General features: G+C 41.5%; 1 protein-coding gene across 1 annotated transcript in view; it reads left to right on the plus strand.

Annotated features, from left to right (window-relative positions):
• The first annotated feature begins 1,888 nt into the window (after window positions 1-1,888).
• The window catches only part of slc1a6 (solute carrier family 1 member 6), a 59,242-nt gene continuing 42,404 nt past the window's right edge, over window positions 1,889-18,726 (plus strand). The window contains exons 1-3 of the mRNA XM_052037637.1: window positions 1,889-1,991; window positions 5,450-5,710; window positions 9,991-10,128. Of these exons, the coding sequence (XP_051893597.1) occupies window positions 1,955-1,991; window positions 5,450-5,710; window positions 9,991-10,128 (436 nt within the window). The 5' untranslated portion in view covers window positions 1,889-1,954. The remainder of the gene's footprint in view (window positions 1,992-5,449; window positions 5,711-9,990; window positions 10,129-18,726) is intronic.

Consider the following 18,726-nt stretch of genomic DNA (forward strand, 5'->3'; position numbering starts at 1 on the left):
TCAACTTCAGCCACTTACAACAATAGTCACCAATTTTGACTGACAGGTGAATTTTTTTTTATTATTTATACAGCATGGTAACAGGCCCTTCCGGCCCAGCAAACCCACGCCTCCCAATTACACCCATGTTAACCTACTAACCTGCACGTCTTTGGGATGTGGGAGGAAACCGGAGCACCCGGAGGAAACCCACTCAGTCATGGGGAGAACATACAAACTCTTTACAGAGAGTGGCAGGAATTGAACCCCGATGGCTGCATTGCCACTCAATGCAAACTCATTGCCAGGAGGATCATGAGAACTAGAAAAGCTCAGCGGGTCAGGAAAGATCTGTGGAGAAAACAGAATTAACATTTCAGGTCAATGAGCTTTCATGGAAACTGGGCAAAGTTAGAGGTAAAATAAATTTTAAGTTGCAAAGGAAAAGTAGTGAGAAGTTGCAGAGAGACAAGAGGGAAGGCTTGTGATAGAGTGAAGACCAGGAGAGACTGGATAACACAAGCAGTGGTGGCGTCAGTGTGGTAAGTCTGGGAGATGTGTGAGGGAGTAAAGATCAGTGAATAACGAAAGGGATGTATGTACTGTATGTCTGGGGTGCTGTAGATAGTTGAATTAAAGCTTAAATTGCCAGGAGAGAAAAACAAAACTGAACAGATTACATGACATATGATTCTGTACGATTTATGGTATAGAAACAGAGCATTCAGCCCAAAGATTCTGCAATCTATGACTGGTAATCCTTTGATGAAAGTGATTAATTAGACAAAATCATTGCTGCTTGAAGTAAACTCATAGCTACTTTCTTTAATTACTAAACCCAGGATACCAGACGTGCTTAGAATTACATGCAATCTTATTGAGCAATGCACTCAGTATTTATAATAAAAAGGATGTTAAAATAAGGTAATAACATCCATATCTTTCTCCATGCTAATTAAAAAGACGATCCTAATCTTCTCAGTCCCTATATCACTTCATTACAGATATGAAGGAGATTTCTGCTCACAGGGTAGATATCACCCAGACATTTGCAGATATGAGTGTGTTAACTATTACGTCAACTCTTCTTCAACCTTGCGATTATCCCCGTTGAATTCACTGGCTGTCCTGTTTTGAGTGCTTTGAAGAATGACACATCTCATATGACACTTTGTGGACCATACGCTGCTGCGATCACTAAACTTTTTGTGGCAGTAACTTCAAATGGGAACAGTCTATGTGAAGTTACTTGCTTACTCCTTATGGCTATCACTTTTCACAAAAATAGTAGCCTCATGATCTGAATTTTATGTGTTTCATGCCTACTTGACTATGTCTGTCTCATGGTGTATCCCTGGAATTCATGCACACAAGGATTGTGCTAAAAGAAATAAGCTGATGATATTCCTCCATAATCCTTGCTAATAATCAGGGAGTTCTTACTTCCCCGATTTCTCTTCGGTATTCAATATAAGCAGAGTAGATTTTTTTTAGCATTTGTACGAATCTCTCTACTTCATCATTGTGACAGGTAACTTGCAAACTTCTGATGCATCACTGTTGATTGGCATTCTGTATGTAACCTGTCGTATTTTTCAGTACACCAAACAGCACAAAGGCAAGAGCAAGCTTTGGAACAGTTGCTTTTGCTGAAACAGAATTAACAATTTCTATGAACAGGGAATCTACTATAGTAATTGACAATCACAAGCAAATATTTACTGGGATAAAGATCTGCAAATCAGTACCAACCATAACTCATGGCCTTTGGATAACTCTAACTCATTTGTCACCTGAAATTATACCAAATGTTATGTTAACATCTTAGTTTGGAATGTCATTTGTGATGAATGCATTCCCAGAACTGTCAAAGGTGTTGTTCTATTGCAGGGAAATACCCTGGAATTTCCTCGCTGAGTTAGCTGAGGATGACAGTATAGATCACTGGAGGTGTGATCATCCATCACCTGGTCAGATGCACCTGTATCAACAAATACACTGGTTTGCAAGTTGTAAGTCTTCACCTCCATTTGTGGCTGAGTACTCTGAAAGTTGTTATGAACAACAAATGTGTATTCATGATCATCACAATTGTTGTTAACTTATTTATTGATTTCAACTCTCACGACATAGCCTGATGAATTCTGGCGTACTCAATTTGTTGAATGACAAACTCTTGTGAAATGGTAGAGGTTTGACACATCTTGCATTCTTTCTCCTTAGCAGGACATTCTGTTTGAAGAGTATAGCTGCCACCACAATAAAAGAACTATTTTGATTTCTGGGTATCTTGACAATTGTCTTCAATCAATGCTTTTGAGCTAAATGTTCTATTTGGTATTTGCCTTTTCTGACTGCATTCACAATAGCTTTTCATGGGTTTTCTACCTCAACTTCTCCACTTTTTAGAAGTGACAATGATCTTGCTCAGCAAGTCTTAATATGTTTCTCAAGGGCTTTCCTTTGAAATTGCTTTGATATCCCCTCATTGCTCCATGCTTTTAACTCTCGCTGAAGATCAGAAAATTCATATTTTTTGGAAAGTTGGCACAGACACACACAATATTGATCAATTGCTCACTTGCTTTTTGCCTTGTGTGATGGAATACAATAGTCTCATATACAACATTTAGACCTTAATATGCAGTCAGTGCAGTGTAATGTTTTGTTGGATTGTTTTCTCTGAGGCATCGGAGGCTGAGGTGCAACCTGATGGAAGTATATAAATTTATGAGAGGCACACATAGGGTAGATAGTCTGTCTTTTACTCAGGGTGGAAATGTCAGATTCTAGAGGCCATAGCTTTGAGGTGAGAGTGGGAAAGTTTAAAGGAGATTTAAGCTTTTTTTCACAGTGAGTCGTTGTTGTCTGGAAATTGGTGCCAGGGGAAATAGTAGAAGCAGATTCAATAGCAACATTTAAGAGGCATTTATACAGACACAAGGACAGGCAGTGAATGGAGGGATATGGACCATGTGAAGGCAAATATCATTAGTTTAAATTGGCAACATGGTCGGCACAGACATCGTGGGCTGAAGGGCCTGTTCCTGTGCTGTACTGTTCCACGTAATATCCCGTAATTCTTCACTTTCATGGCACACACGAATGCTTCTTTACTTACATCTTTTTTCACATCATCTGTGATTCAAGTCATGCCAATGCCCCCTTCAAACCCACAAAGCCATATTTTTAAGCAAGATAGTACTGTGAATGGCTGGAACAGCACATCAAATGACATGAGGTTAGGCATTGATGCTGCAAATGTAGTCATGGTGCACTGAGTATTCTGTGTATTGTTTATTCAAATATACATTTTCAATATTGGGCTTGTACAGACTCTGATTAATCAGATTGGGTGTCAGAATTTACAGTTCTCCTCAGCAACTGCAGGTTAACTGCTAAACTGACTCAGTTATAGACCCAAAGTGCAAGAAATCCTACACAGTGGTTTAAAACGAAATAGCAAAAGTACAGTAAAGATGGTATTCACACCCACTAAATAATCAGAAGGGCATCAACTGCACTTTCAGTTTGTTCATTCTGGTTTCCATTGTAAATTGTGACCAGTATGTCTTTGATGTGTGTGATCAATTAGACAAAATCGCTGCATAATGCGAACAATGGCTGCTTTCCTTATGACCATATTCACTATACTGGGCATGTTCAAAACTGTCACTATTAAAGAGAAAACTATTAAAGAGGAAATACAAACAGTGTTTGTAAGAAATGTACCAATACGTCCTAACAATATAACAGCAAACACCAGAGTTTACACTCCACTTTAGTTCCCTCCAATCTCTCCTCATCTATCAGCATAACCCTTTGTTTCCTGCTCTCTCTTGTGCTTGTCCATCCTCCTCTGAAGTCCATCTGTACTTTCACTTCAACCATTCCCTGTGCTGTTGATGTCAACATACTACCCACTCTTTGGGTAAAGAAGTTTCTTCTGAATTCCGTATCGGATTTCTTGGCCACTATCTTCTCATCAATTCAATATTGGATTTCATTTTTTTCACATAAACAGCCATTCCACTTTGTATCTGACTTTTTTTAGCATTTTTCTCTCCTGGTAACCTGATTTCCTTCATTTCCTCCTGTTTACACCTCCCCCAGAGATACCCTTGTTATCCGGTAACATTTACCACCCACTTTCGACATTCAATATCTCCTGGTCTCCACCGTATCACATAGTCTCTGTCCCTACACAGTTTCTCTGCAAATTGAAACTTGTCTTATTTCTAACTTTTCTCAGCTTTGATGAAAGGCCATGGTCCTGGAACGTTAAATTTGCTCCTCTCTCCACAGGTGTTGTCTGACCTGCCAAGTATTTCCAGCATTTTCTATTTTTATTTCAAATTTCCAACATCTGCAATATTTAGCTTTGGGGACATGAAGGCTGTTGGAATGCCGTGGGTATGCAAGTTGGGAAATTCCACAGAATCATGCAAGCTGCAGAGACGGCCTTGAAACGCACAACCTTCTGCTTTCATTTTGGTCCACGTTTTAGTATCGATAAGACAACTTACACGGGTTTAACGCCTCTGTCAAAATAGCGAGTATGAGAATGCCATCAACCTAGTCAGCATTGATTCACTGTTACAAACAACAGTAATTTGTACTTTTATTTTATACGTACAGAGGACAAATCTGTATCAGTGGCACTTATATTTAAATGTTATGTTCACATTTTTTTTCAAACAATAGGTTAGAAAGTTTCAAACATTATTACACTGCGGTTGCTCATTAAAAAAACATTTGACGCTTATCAGTGTGTTAGTGCGAAATTTCAGCCTCTTTCCATAAACTGTTCGATTTGGCTTCATTTGCAGTGCTCGGGTAGGACGGCGGATTTTGTGCCCTCTGTTATTTTTCAGTTATCGAAGGTCACTTTTAACGCATTACAATAGCTCCGGTGATTAAATATAAATTATAAATAAAAACTTACACCTTTTTTGACTCAGTCATTTTGCGAATAGTTTTTGTCTTGGCGATTAAACTCGATCCAAACTTTGCCCTTACTCGGTGTAAACCATGATTAATTTGACAAAGTGTTTGAAATCTAGACCACATGATTGCACTTCTAAGGTGCATTAAATATGCTTAGCAAAATAAAAGATTGTAAGCAAATTAGTAGGTTAATTCTGGGTAATAAGAAAGACCTCGGAAAAATATTGGAGATTATTTTATTCGCGGAATGAAAGTTAAACCTATCAATGTTTAAGTTGTGCTAATGTGAAGGGAAGATTAATGTTTTGCTTCACACTGGAACGCCCTAGCATATGTAATTTTTGCAAGGAACAGGAAGGTCAAAAATTTCATCGCATCTGCTTGCAACTTGATCTGAAAGACCCTTCCAACCATTCCGTAATGGCGGTGTGTTGAAACCCACCTCTCCCCGTGCATATTAAATTACACTTTTACTTCTCTGGCAGATCTGATTTCACCCCCTTTCCCTCTGTTCTCTCCAAAGTTTCCCACGACTCGTACTTGTTGGACCAGGTGCTGGGTTTGATAATGAGCGAACGGCAGACTAACGTCAACAGTCTCTTCCTGAATGAAGACTCGGCCAAGCGGAGCACCGCGGACAGTCGAGTTCAGCAGTTCCAAAAGGCGCTGCGGAAGCGAGCTGGTCGAGCTAAGAAAAGCCTGAGCAACATCAGCCAGCAAAGCGTCCAGAGCTTTCTTAAGAGAAATGCATTTGTCGTTTTAACTATCTTTGCGGTGATACTGGGTAAGTAATTCAGATACACGAGAACCGGGGTGGGCGTAAATATTACGGAACAGAAACATTTGGACACAAATTACTTAAACAATAAGTGAAGAATAAGCATGTGTCCATGGGTGGTGAACGATTTTGACCAATGCTTATTACGACCAATTAAAATTGACGTAAATATTAGATGCAGCCAGCTGTCCACGTGATACATAACAGTAGTGGGTTTCTGCAACGTCGGTAGTCAACAGATTGGTTCCATATTTCTCAGACCACCAGTTGTACTCCACAAGTACATGATCCCACCGCAAAGGAATGTTAAACAATTGCATGGCAATGCCCTTCTAACCTTCAACCCAACTACAAAGCATGTTTGTATTATCAAGATGAAGCTCCAAAGACTATAAATTCTGATTCCAAACCTAGCTTTGTAATTTAAATTTCTGATATTTGGCATGGTCTGTTCAGATATGTGGCTTCGAAAAGAGTCTAATTTACATGCTCAAAGCTACACATTGTACTCCAGATGTGCAGCAGCAGAACATTGATTTGTATCCCACCTTTCTGTTAATGCAATCCATTGTTTTACCACAGATGATATTCCATTGACATTTCCTCGACATCCTTAAAATGGTCATAGCTGTCCTGAATAGACCACCTTCCCAGATTCCTTTTTGTTTGATTCCTTTCTCCCATATTAAATATTTTAGACTTTGAACTGCAACTAACACATACTGGTCCAAGTAACCTAAAATATCGTGGAATTAGAATCATCAAATCACAGTCCATGTTCTGTGCAAGCTTCCAATCCCACTGGTCACATTTGCCTGTCCTTTCTCTATAGGCTTTCGAATGATTATTCTCAGGTGCCCATCCAGTCTCACTTTTAAAGACACTAATTGATTGTGTTTCTATTGTTCCTACAGCCAGGAAATTCCAAAGTGTAACTACTCTCTGAGTGAAAAAGATTTTTCTTTATGTCACCTTTGTTTCTTTTGCCCAAAGTTTTAAATATGCTTCTCCAGCCCTTGAGACATCTCCCAATGGAAACAACTTCTCTTTATTTATCCTATCATCATCTAACACATTTGTACAGAATCTCCTCTCTGCCACCTTTGCCCCACATATCACAATCCTAGCTTCTCCAGTTTAACCATGTGGCTGAAATTCCTCATCCCTTAAAATGTTCTAGTTAACCTTTCTACTACCTTCCCTCGGACCTTCACATCCTTACTAAGGTTAGGTGACTGGAATTGAATGCAATACTTGGACTTTAGCTCAGCATGACTTCCTTGCTCTTGAACACCATGCATGGACTTATGAATTCCAAGTCTACATATGATTTGCTATCACCTCATCCTGCCACTTTCATGGATTTATATGCATGTACACCCATTATCCTCTATCCCTACACACTCCTTAAAACTGTAAAATGAGATTCCATGGCAGTCTTCCTGCCAACAGTTTGGTTGGAAAATTAGTGAAGAAACTGCCTGTCAAGTGAAATTGACCATTTATGTCATAACTACTGGTCTCCTTCTGAGCCTACAGTGGGAGATTGGTATACTAATGTAGACCATTCTTTACTTCTCATCAAAATACGTCAATTTTTGACTTGGTAAGACAATGTGAACAACCTTTTTAAATCTGTATTTGTGCTATATATAACCAGGCAGCTCTTTGTGCGAGAGAAAGGAGGGAACACTACTGTTTCTCTGAGAGAGTTTGATGTACGATACAAAGAGAACTTCTCATTTTATTCTCATGGTCTCACTTGATCTCTGAGTGCCTGCTCAGAGAAGGCATGGGTATATGCCAGGAAGGCCAGGATATGCAAGATCAGGGAGTATTCAGTGAGAAGTATAAAGGGAGGTTTACCCTGCTTTTCACTATATCAAAGATGTCGTTAGACTGGTAAATTTGTCAGCATCCTTCATGTTGATGGGTAGATATATGTAACCAAATCCATAAGTATATCTTATACAACTACCTTGCAAAATACAGAGTAAACATGTCCTCTGGAAATTCAAGATGTCCACACTCAGCTATCATGTAATTTTGACCTCTGTTTGCTTTCATTGTTGATCTATGCAGAGTTTTATCTAATACCTGCCACATTGTCCTCCTCACACAAATCACAAGAAACTCAGCTGCCATTTTTTCTCAGTAACCAGAGCCGTGCTCAACAGGGTGCAAGTGGGGTGCAGGTCTCCCCCACCAACAGTGGCTTAATGGTATCTGTGTTCTTGTTTACAAAAGCCTCACTCATTGTTTGAGAGAAGTTAAAGGGTCCTCCACCATTATAGCACCATGGTAAATGTATGAATTGCCTGTTGTTCAGTCTCTGAGAAAAACAATTCCCGATTAAGCATTTTAACCAGTTTTTATTTGGCTTTCTCATTTTTAAGAGCCATGATTCACTATTGCTTTTGAAACTCAAATGGATAAATGTACTTCATTTTTCAAAAATCATTTGACATCAAGATATCTTGAGACTGAAACTGGTACATGCTGAATTCTAACTTTTGGGTGTGGTAGAGGTTGGGAGAAATGGCTTTGAATCAGGAATGGAGTCCAGGGATCTTGGTCAAGAAAGAAGGATGGAGATTGAGTGCAGAGGCCACAGAAGATCAAGGATCAAGAGTGGAGGCAGAGGAGAGATTAGAAGTCACAGAGGAAACCATGGGTTAGGACTGGAGGATGGGTGAGCATTAGGGGTGGGAGCAGTCTAGCTACAAAGGCTGGAGATCAGGAATGAGGATCATAGAATGGTTATAGCACAGAAGGAAGCCATTTGGCCCATCACATCTGTGCTGGGTCTCTATCAGTTCCAGTTCCACCTATCGGCCCTTTCTCCATAGCCTTACAAACTTTTCTCCATCTTATACTTATCCAATTCCTTCTTGAAGGCTCCATTAGAACTTGCCCTCACCAAATCTGCAGGCAGTCATTTCATATTCCAACCACATGCTGCATTAAAAAATTTTTCTCCATGTCACCCTTAGTTCTCTTCCCCTTTGGCCTCAACCTTCCGACAAAGGGAACAGTCTCTCACTTATACTCTGTCCAATTTAGATGCCACAATAGGAGTCTAGCGAGAAGGAGCGAAACTCTTTTCTTGGAAATCACTTTACAAGAAGATATCCCGACACTGTGAACGGACATGCACGGAATTAAAATGTTTGTTTGTAGTAGAGGCATTGAATTAGGAGTGGATTCTGAAAAGGAGGATCTGGGTCAAGAAAGAAGGACTGAGGTTAACGATGGAGATTACAGAGGATCAAAACTCAAGACTGGAGGCAAAAGGAGGAGATTAGAAGTCATAGAGGAAACCTTGGGTTAGAACTGAGAATTAGGGGTCCAGAGAGGATGGCAGCAATAAGAATGGAGGATGGGAGTATTGGAGTCAGGAGTCTTGGAGGCAAGAGGCAAGAGAGAATATCGGAGTCAGGAGAGGAACTGAAAGTAAGGAGTGGAGTATTGGAAGGAGATTAGTCATGGGAACAGACTTTTGGAAGCAAATTAAAACACACAAACAATGCTTGTTGCATGCCTCGCATTATGCTTAACACAAGCTAACAAGGAGGGTTTCTATCCTGGCCTTTGTCTCTTCAAAGCACCCATCTGGCCACTTAATTTGCTCTCTAAAGTTTATGGAATGTAAATAAAAAAATTGTAACAGATTTATTGCCAGAACAGTATTTTTTTGAAATCTTTTTCACACAGCTTGCTTTGAATAATATAAACTATACTTCATCACAGGTTTTGAGATGTGGCACTTAAAAAATGAAGAACAATTATTGAGTAGATTAACTAGAAATTAAAGAAATTTATCCCATTAATACAACTATTGACACACACTGGGAAATAATTGGTGAAATTGGACACACTCTCATATTTCAAGCCACAATCCAGAACCAGCTCACAGAGTTACAGCTCTGGACAATCACCATAATGAGTTTTGGAAACATCTGAGGCTTTCAAGGACTGCACTTAGGAATGGCAACAAACAATAACCAGCTGAAATTTCCTGGAGTGGTCTTTTAATGTTCTTATCCTCCTCCATTCTCTCTACCAAACTCTGTTTTCCTTTCTACTCCTATTTACGCTTTTGGTTTTGTTCCAATACTGAAGTAAAAGGTAACTTTCAGTTTTTTAGGGTTCTTATTTTACCTGCATTTGTTGAAGACAAATTTTAAATTATTATGACAGAAAGTCACCCAGAATAATGTGTTTGAAACAACCTTATTTAGTGTTAATGTATTGGATTGAAACAGGTTACCTTTGCTTTTTGACAGGTATAATTCTGGGTTTTACCCTCCGCCCCTACAAATTGTCCTATCGTGAGATTAAGTATTTCTCTTTCCCTGGGGAGCTGCTGATGCGGATGCTGCAAATGCTGGTATTGCCACTCATCGTTTCCAGTCTAGTTTCAGGTAAGAGGATAGAAGTTATCATTGGGTTCAATGATAAAGCACATCCAGATCATTTCATTTACTTTACAGTGTATAGGGCTGCCAATTTCAACCATAAATCCAAACCAAAAGTTCACTAAGATGGTAGATACAATAATGTTATGGCAGGAAGGAAGATTTAAAGGGTAAAGGTTTCTTGCTATCTATGAAAAGGAAAAGAGAGAAGGCAGTGAGAATGATGCTGAAGTCAGCAGCAACACTATAGCACAACACAGCAAGATGTATATCCATGAGGAAACATTATACCTGGGAAGGGGATTTCAGAAGCAGAATGATCACAGCCACTTTATGGCTAATTGGATCCAAAAGAGAATATTGATTTCAAGTTGCAAAGTAATGAACCAAGTGTATAAACTTCTGGAAAAGAATAAAGAAACTGTTCAATTAGAATTCGTGGTGAACTAAGAACCAACATCACAAGAATGAATCATGTTGAAACACTTTAAAGAATTATGTTTTAGACTGGAATCACACATTGGAATAGATTACAAACATCAAAGAATGGCTAAACTAATGAAGAAATTAGGGGTTTATGTTCCTTCAGCACCGGAACAAATAGTGGGTACCATCATATGGGGGTTAATTTACTGGACTAATCGCCGGAGTTCTGGATCTTTGATCCAGAAACATGAGTTTGAATCCCACCAGGGGAATTTAAATTCAAGTATTTCATAAAATGTAAATTTTCATAGAATTAAAAAAAAGTCTCGTAGCAGTAGCCATAAAACTACCAGATTGTCACAGAAGTCCAACTGGTTCACTGACATCCTTCAGAGAAAGACATGCCCACCAACAGAGTTGACTCTAAACTACCTTCCCAGTTAAGGGACAATCAGGAATGGACCATAAATGCCAGCACTGCCAGCAACATCCACATTCCAGAAATTAATAAAGAAAAAAAATAAGATATTCAAATGGGCTGGTCTTCAGCTTAACTGTATTGGTACTAATTTCTTTGCAAAAACTTGAGTTACACAAAGTGGAAGATAAAACTGGTCAGTTTGCTTGGAGACATTTCTGTTGTTCCCTTCTTGGAGCAGTCGATGGCTATGGGATTGATTGAGAAGGCTTCCAGGTGAACTGAACCATGGAACAAATAGATATACTCAGCTGTTTTATCCATCTATTTGCTGAGGAGAGGACTGCACATCAGCTCAGGGTGACTATTTCTTCCCATTATCGGTGACAAATGTATAGTATATTTACCTGAGGACCCACTGTCCAGTGCCTATTGAGCTCAGACCCAGAATTCTCAGGAATTGTGAGTTCCATCCTGTGTCTGCAGACTGCAGGGCCATTCAAGGGAATGGATGAAGGGAGGTGGACAATCAAAGTGTGTACCATATTATGTTTTTTTGGTACACTTCCACCAATATCATTGCCCATGCATTATAGTTGGTTCACTTTCCTGAAATGTTGTCTCACAATCTGCCACTGATGGTAGCAGGGATTGTATGTTCTCTGATCTTCTGGCGGCCCTCCCACATTTCCATTTGCCATTCAGAACATTCTGTGTTTTTCGAACTGTTGACGAACATGGAGCAAATGTTAGTAGTCATGCTTTTAGGTATATGTTGAGGAATCTGTACTGTTTGTGGTAGGTGGGGTGGGGAGTAAGAAATCATGCAGTCAGCCTGTTCATTAGTTAGTAGTGTAGACTACATTCAAAGAGGTGAAATTTATCCTTCAGCTATTGAAAGTGGACTACCTTGGTGATTTCTTTCCTTCTCCTGAATTCAGTATCTTCCTGCTTAGTTCCGATTGAACAGATTGGAGCGAGGTCCCCATGCATTTTTCAGACAAACGCTCATTTTTTTTCTAGGTTCCTGTGTTACAACAATCAGCACTGCATGTAGACATCATTATTTCAGAAATGATGTCTGGTTGTCTATACTAATTGATGACATATGGATTCAGAATTGGCAGACTGAGCTGAGGTTTGTCCCACAAACCACCAAAGTTCAATTCCGCTCCAGTGAACTAGGAGGCCTCCACTGTTTGCAAACTTGCTGGCACAGATTATCAAGCATTGCTGGAAAGAGATCTGAAGGAATTTGGACACATGACTACCTCTGTTTTCTGCTCTTCTTTTCAGCAATATGTCACAAACCAGCAACAAAAGAAACACACTGAGCATGATTTAGTGTTAAAAACTATTTTATTAATCACTACTTATGATAATACGTAAAATAAAAGTTAAAATGTTAGTATGTTAGAATTCAAAAATGTTAAACCTCGAACGTTAACCCCAAAAACTAAACTCGTCGTGTGTGTGTGTGTGTGTGACAAAGTCCAAAACTCCCAGTTCCTGAATGGTTCTTAAAGTTCAGTTCCGCAAGCCATAAGGTGAAACATGAGCAAGGGCTTCTTCAACAAACACCGTTGTCTGAAGATAAGATGTAGATGTAGAAAAACATAGAGAGAGTACATACGAAATCCAAAATGTTCCACGATGGAACCCAAACGACACTTCAGTGTTTACTCGGTAGTGACTTCCTCACCCCCGAAAAGCATCCGAACCGTGGTCGTCCACACACAAATACCTGTTTCCTTCTACAGGTCAGCAACAAAGTGAACTCCACCGGATTACTTCCAACTTCCATACATGGATTTTCAGTGGCAAACACAGTTATTGTTTCTCATCCATCGATAGAGAAAACAAGCAGGCTGGTGTCTCTCTCCCTTCTCTCTCTCTCTTCTTCTTCTTCTTCAACAACAACGTCATTACGTCCTTTATCTTCTATTGACGTAAGCACGCCCCACACACACATACACACACACTCTCTATCTTAAAGGGACTTTCACTGAGTCCATAACAAATAGTTCAATAATGAAAGTGAAAATTCTTCAGTTTCCTTTGTTCATCTTCATTTTGGTGACCAAAGTTTTGATTAAAGAGGGCACTTTAAGGTGTATCTTACAGATGGAAGGAGAGGGAGAGGGAGCGATGTTTGATAGGACACGTTTAGAACTTCAGATCTTGGCAGGTGAGGCACAGTTTTCAGTGGTGGAGCAACTGAAATGGGGCATGAGCAGTGCACCAGAAATGGAGGAGTGGAGATATTTCAAAGAAATATAGGACAGGATAAGTTCACAGAGAAAGAGAAGAAGGAGATAATGAAGGAGCTTGAAACTAAGGATGAGAATTTTAAAATCTAGGTGTCATTTAATGTCTTTCTGCATGTGGCAAAGGTAGTGGCACAGGCTTTAAACTATTAAGGTGAGGGCAAGGAATCTACAAGAAGCATATGCAACCTAAAACTAAACAAATCAGGATAAAAGACCAGACGGGAAAATAAAGCACAGGAGGACATTAATGGTAAGGGAGCTAATAGTTATAGAATAGGAAACAAATGAGTTGGTTCACATAAAAGTGAGGTGAAATCTTACCAAAAAGGAGTTCAACTGTCTCTACAGCAAGCACACAATGTCTCAAATAAAGCAGAGACTCTGAGGATAACCTGAAAGTAAAACAAAAACTGCAGATGTTGGAAATCTTAAATATAAACAGAAAATGCTGGAGATACTCAGCAGGTCAGGCAGCGTCTGTGGAGAAAGAAAAAGGCTGAACATTTCAGGTCATTGAGCTTGAATCAGAAACAAAAAAAAGTGAGAAAGGAAGCATGTTTTAAGGGGAAGTGGAAGGGGTGGAGAAAAGAAAAGGGAGACACCAGAGACTTCATTTGCTGGAACCTGGAGTGAAAACCAAACTGCTGGAGGAACTCAGTGGGTCAAGCAGCATCTGTGGGGGGAAGGAATTGTCGACCTTTCGGGTTGAAACCCTGCATCAGAACTGAGAGTGGGAAGGGAAGGGAAGGTAGCCGGCATAGAGACGGGTGAAACAGGGCCCGGTAGGTGATAGGTGGATCAAGGAGGGGTGAAGGATGACGGGCAGAAGGAACCAGGTGGGGAAGGGAGGGGGGGGCGAAGTTGGGAGGACAGGGGCAGATGAGTGATAGGTGGAAGGGAAAAAGATAGGCAGACGGAGCCATGTGGAGGGAGGGGAGGGTGAAGGTGGAGACAGAGGCTGGAAGTTGACAAGTAAGGAAGGTGCCATGGGAGGCGGTGGGTGAAGGGTGTGGGTAGTAGGTGGATGGAACCAGGAGGCAGAGGGGGACAAAAATGGTTGACTGGGCCAGGAGGACCGGGTGTGGGAAAGGAAACAAAAGTGGGAGGACCAGAGGGGGATCAGAAGGAGAGAGGGAGTGGAAACAGGAGGTAACAGTGACCTGAAACTGGAAAATTCATTGTTCCTACCATTGTGTTGTAGACTTCCGAGGTGGAATATCAGGTGTTGTTCTTCTAGTTTGCGTTGGGCCTCACCCCGACAGTGGAGAAAGCCGAGGATGGACAGATCATTGTGGGAATGGGAAGGGGAGTGGAAACGGCATGCAACTGGGAGCTCGGGATGGCCACTGTGGACAGAGCGCAGGTGCTCTGCAAACTGCTCACCTAGTGTGTGTTGGTCTTGTCGACATAGAGGAGATCACATCGGGCGCATCGAATGCAGTAAATGAGGTTGGAGGAGGTGCGCACGAATTTCTACCTCACCTGGAAAGGCTGTTTAAGTCCCTCGATGATGGTGAGGGAGGAGGTGTAGGAACAAGTGTTGCTTCAGGGAGGGAGGGGTGGGTGGGGAGGGATGTGCAGACCAGGGTGTAGCAGAGAGAGTGGTCCCTGTGGAAGGCAGAAAGGGGTGGGGAGAGGAAGCTGTGGCTAGTGGTGGGATCCCTTTGCAGCTGGCAGAAATGACAATGGATGATGTGCTGGATGTGGAGGCTAATTAGGTGAAAGGACAGGGCTAGGGGAAGTCTATCTCTGATCTGTTTGGAGAGAGCAAGGGTGGTGAGGGTGAGACTGAGAGTAAAAGTCCAGAAAACAAAGGAAATGCAAGAGAGGGCTCCGTCTGCAGAGTAAAATGGAAGCCATGTTTCCTGAAAGAAGAGGACATTTCAGATGTCCTGGAATGGACGGCCTCATCTTGAGAGCAGATGCTGTGGAGACAGAGAAACTGGGAGAAAGGGGTGGCACAGGATGGGAGGAGGTGTAGTCCAGGTAGCTGTGGAAGTTTGTGTGGATTTATAGTAAGTGTCAGTGTGGGTTGTTTTTCTCCTGAGATGGAGACACAGAGACAGAAAGTGTCGGAAAAAGTTGAAGTGAATTTGAGAGCAGGGTGGAAGTTAGTAGCAAAGGTGATAAAATTGATGAGTTCCGCACAGGTTCAGGGAACAAGGACTTTTCTGTGAAGCCCACAAAAACACAGGTGCAGTTGGGTCTGGGGCCATGCGAGTGCCCGTGGCTACATCTTTGATTTGTAGGAAGTGAGAGGAAGCGAAGGAGAAGTTGTTCAGGGTAACAACGAGTTCTGTCAGGCAGAAGAGAGTGTTGGTGGAGGGGAACTGGTTGGATTTTTGTTGCTAGAAGAAGCAGAGGACTTTAAGACCTTTCTGATGGGGCATGGAGGTGTATGAAGACTGGACATCGATAGTGAAGATGAGGTGGTGGAGGCCAGGGTATCAGAAGTTCTCAAAATTGTGGAGGGCATGTGAGGTGTCCCTTAGATGTAGGTGGGAAGGGACTGGAAGGACTGGACAAAGTGAGATAGGATAGAGTCAAGGTATGAGGGGGTAAGTTCAGTGGGGGCAAGAGCAGGGAGAAATAATGGGCCCAACAGGACAGTCCTGTTTGTGGATCTTGGGTACAGGAAGTGCAGGGTTGGGACACTATAAGGTTGGAGGCAATAGAGAGAGATCTCCTCATGTGATGAGATCCGTGACAGTGTGAGAGACGGTGGCCTGGAGTTCACTTGTGGGGTCATGGTCCAAGGCTAAGTACAAGCAGGTGTGTGAGAGCTGCAACCTGTCCTCTGTGGGGTAGAAGTCAGTCTGCCAGACGACAGCGGCACCACCCTTATCTGTGGGTTGGGATTGGTGTGGAGTGAATGGAGTGCTGTGTGTTCAGACAGGGTGAGCTTGGAGTGAATGAGGGGAATGGAGAAGTCGAGGCAGTTAATGTCACAAAGACAATTGGAAATGAAAAGGGTAAAAGGCCAGAAAGGAGTGTCCCAGGAGAAGGGCAGTGTTGGAGATGACAGAAGGGGGGAAGGGGGGGGGGTCATCAATGGGGTGGTCGGGACTCCTTGCCAAAGAAGTAGGCATGGACATGAAAGCAGTGGAAGAAGAGCTTGACATCATGATGGGCCCGGAACTTGTTGAAGTGTGGGTGCAGGGGAACAAAGGTGAGGCCCCTGTTGAGGACTGACCGCTCAGCATCAGAGAGAGGGAGGTCAGAGGGTGGGGGGGAGGGGTGGTAGAGGGATGTTGAAGACCCAGCAGGGATTGGAGCTGGGGCAAGGCATAGGGTCAGGCCCAGAAGGAAGGCTATGACTACGATAGAGCAATAAATGCAATCAGCGCCATCTAGGAGAGAGTACTGAAGACTTGCTTATTATAGCTGAACTACTGCCAGGAGGTGTAAATAGAGGGAGATAAGTGATGATGGAGGAGAGGATTTAGAACACAGCAAATACAAGACATTTGAAGTAAGGAAGAATGCTGGAAATACTCAGCAGGTCAGGTAGTATCTGTGGAGAGAAAGAAAATGAGTAAATGTTGCAAGTGGATGACCTTACATCAGAACTAGCCAGTTCTGACACAGACAGAAAAGGCCGGTTAGTAAAAATTATTGAATTAGCCCTGACGCTGTTCCTTGACTTCACTTTGAGTTTTGTTGAAACAGTGTAGAAGACCAAGGAGAGAGAGGTTGGAATGGGAGTGGGATAGAGGATTAAAATGACAGGCAACTGGAAGTTCAGAATCACCCTTGTAAACTGAACAAAGGTGTTCTGCAAATCTTGATGGCAATCTTGCACAGAGAGAGGAGGAACTACAGAGGCATGACTGCAGAAAAATCTGTGCTGGGAATTATACATTGCAGGGGTAACGTATTTAGAAAAGAATGAGAGGAAAGAAGTGGTCAAGTAATGGTACATTAGGAATAACATAATGGCAATAAAAAGGGAACACATCTATAAGGGAGACATAAATAGAATCAGTAGATAGAGATGAAAGATCGATCATTCCAATAGACTTAGTCTTATGATTATAGGACCTGTAGTGTTAACCTCCTGATAGCTGAAGAGAGGTGAAGGAAGAAATATGCAGATGAATAAGGGACATTAATAAAAAAGTGGAATAATAGTCATGAGAAATTTCAACTACCTCAGTATTAATTGGACATAACAGGTAAGGGAACAGGGTTTCTGTGATACGGATGGACTACTTTCTAACCTAATATGTAAGAGCTCAACGAGGGAGGATTTTCTGTTGGATTTAGTAATGGGGGACACCAGAGTACAGAGAAGTAAAAGCAGAGGAAGATCTAATAACATCCTCTTTTATCATCTTAAAACTTTTTATTAAATGGTTGCTATTGCCTAGATATTCGTAGACATCTAGACAATAATGCAATATTATAAAAACTGCAAGGTGATAAAAGAGGGCAGTGATATGAACATAGAACATAGAACATTACAGCACAGGCCCTTCGGCCCACAATGTTTGTGCCGACCTTTTAACCTACTCTAAGGTCAATCCAACCATTCCCTCCCACATACCCCTCCATTTTTCTATCATCCATGTGCCTATCAAAGAGTCTCTGAAATGTTGCTAATGTATCTGCCTCTACCAGCACCCCTGGCAGCGCATTCCACGCACCACCACTCTCTGTGTAAAAACAACTTACCTCTGATATCCCCCCTGTGCTTTCCTCCAATCACAAAATTATGCCCCTTCGTGTTAGCCATTTCCACCCTGGAAAAAATATCTGGCTGTCCACTTGATCTACGCCTCTTATCATCTTTTACGCCTCTTATCATCTTTTACACCTCTATCAGGTCACCTCTCATCCTCCGTCACTCCAAAGAGAAAAGCCCTAGCTCACTCAACCTATCCTCATAAAACATGCTTTCCAATCCTGGTAGTATCCTGGTAAATCTCCTCTGCACCCTTTCTAAAGCTCCCACATCCTTCCTATAGTGAGGCAACCAGAACTGAACGCAGTATTCTAAGTGTGGCCTAACCAGGGTAATAGATTGGAGAGAAGCTGCTTTTGAGGGACTGAGAATATGATTTGTTAAGATAAATGAGCAATGAAACTGGTAAACAACATTGAAGAAAAGATAAATGGAAGCTTTTAAACAGTGTTTAGTAGACTGCAAGAAAAATATATTCTGGTCAAAGGGAAGAACAAAGCAAACACTCACTGGACTCCATGCATTAAACACATAAGAGGACCAATTGAGATAAAGGGTAGAGGCTTAGATAGATCACAGAGGAGTCCATGTCAGAGGGAATATGAAGGGACTAAAAAAGAACCACAAAAAGCACTTGGAAAGGCAAAAGTGAACTAAGAAATTAAATGCAATTGTGAAATAGTTTATAGATAATAAAAAGGAAAGGTTGGGATTAGAATAGGGCCATGAAGAGATAGAGAGGATAATACAAAAGGGAGAAGCTCCGTTATGGACTACTAAATAATGAAGAATGTAGGGTGAGGAGA

Source organism: Pristis pectinata, chromosome 24, assembly GCF_009764475.1.
Source record: "Pristis pectinata isolate sPriPec2 chromosome 24, sPriPec2.1.pri, whole genome shotgun sequence".
NCBI classification, from domain to species: Eukaryota; Metazoa; Chordata; class Chondrichthyes; order Rhinopristiformes; family Pristidae; genus Pristis; species Pristis pectinata.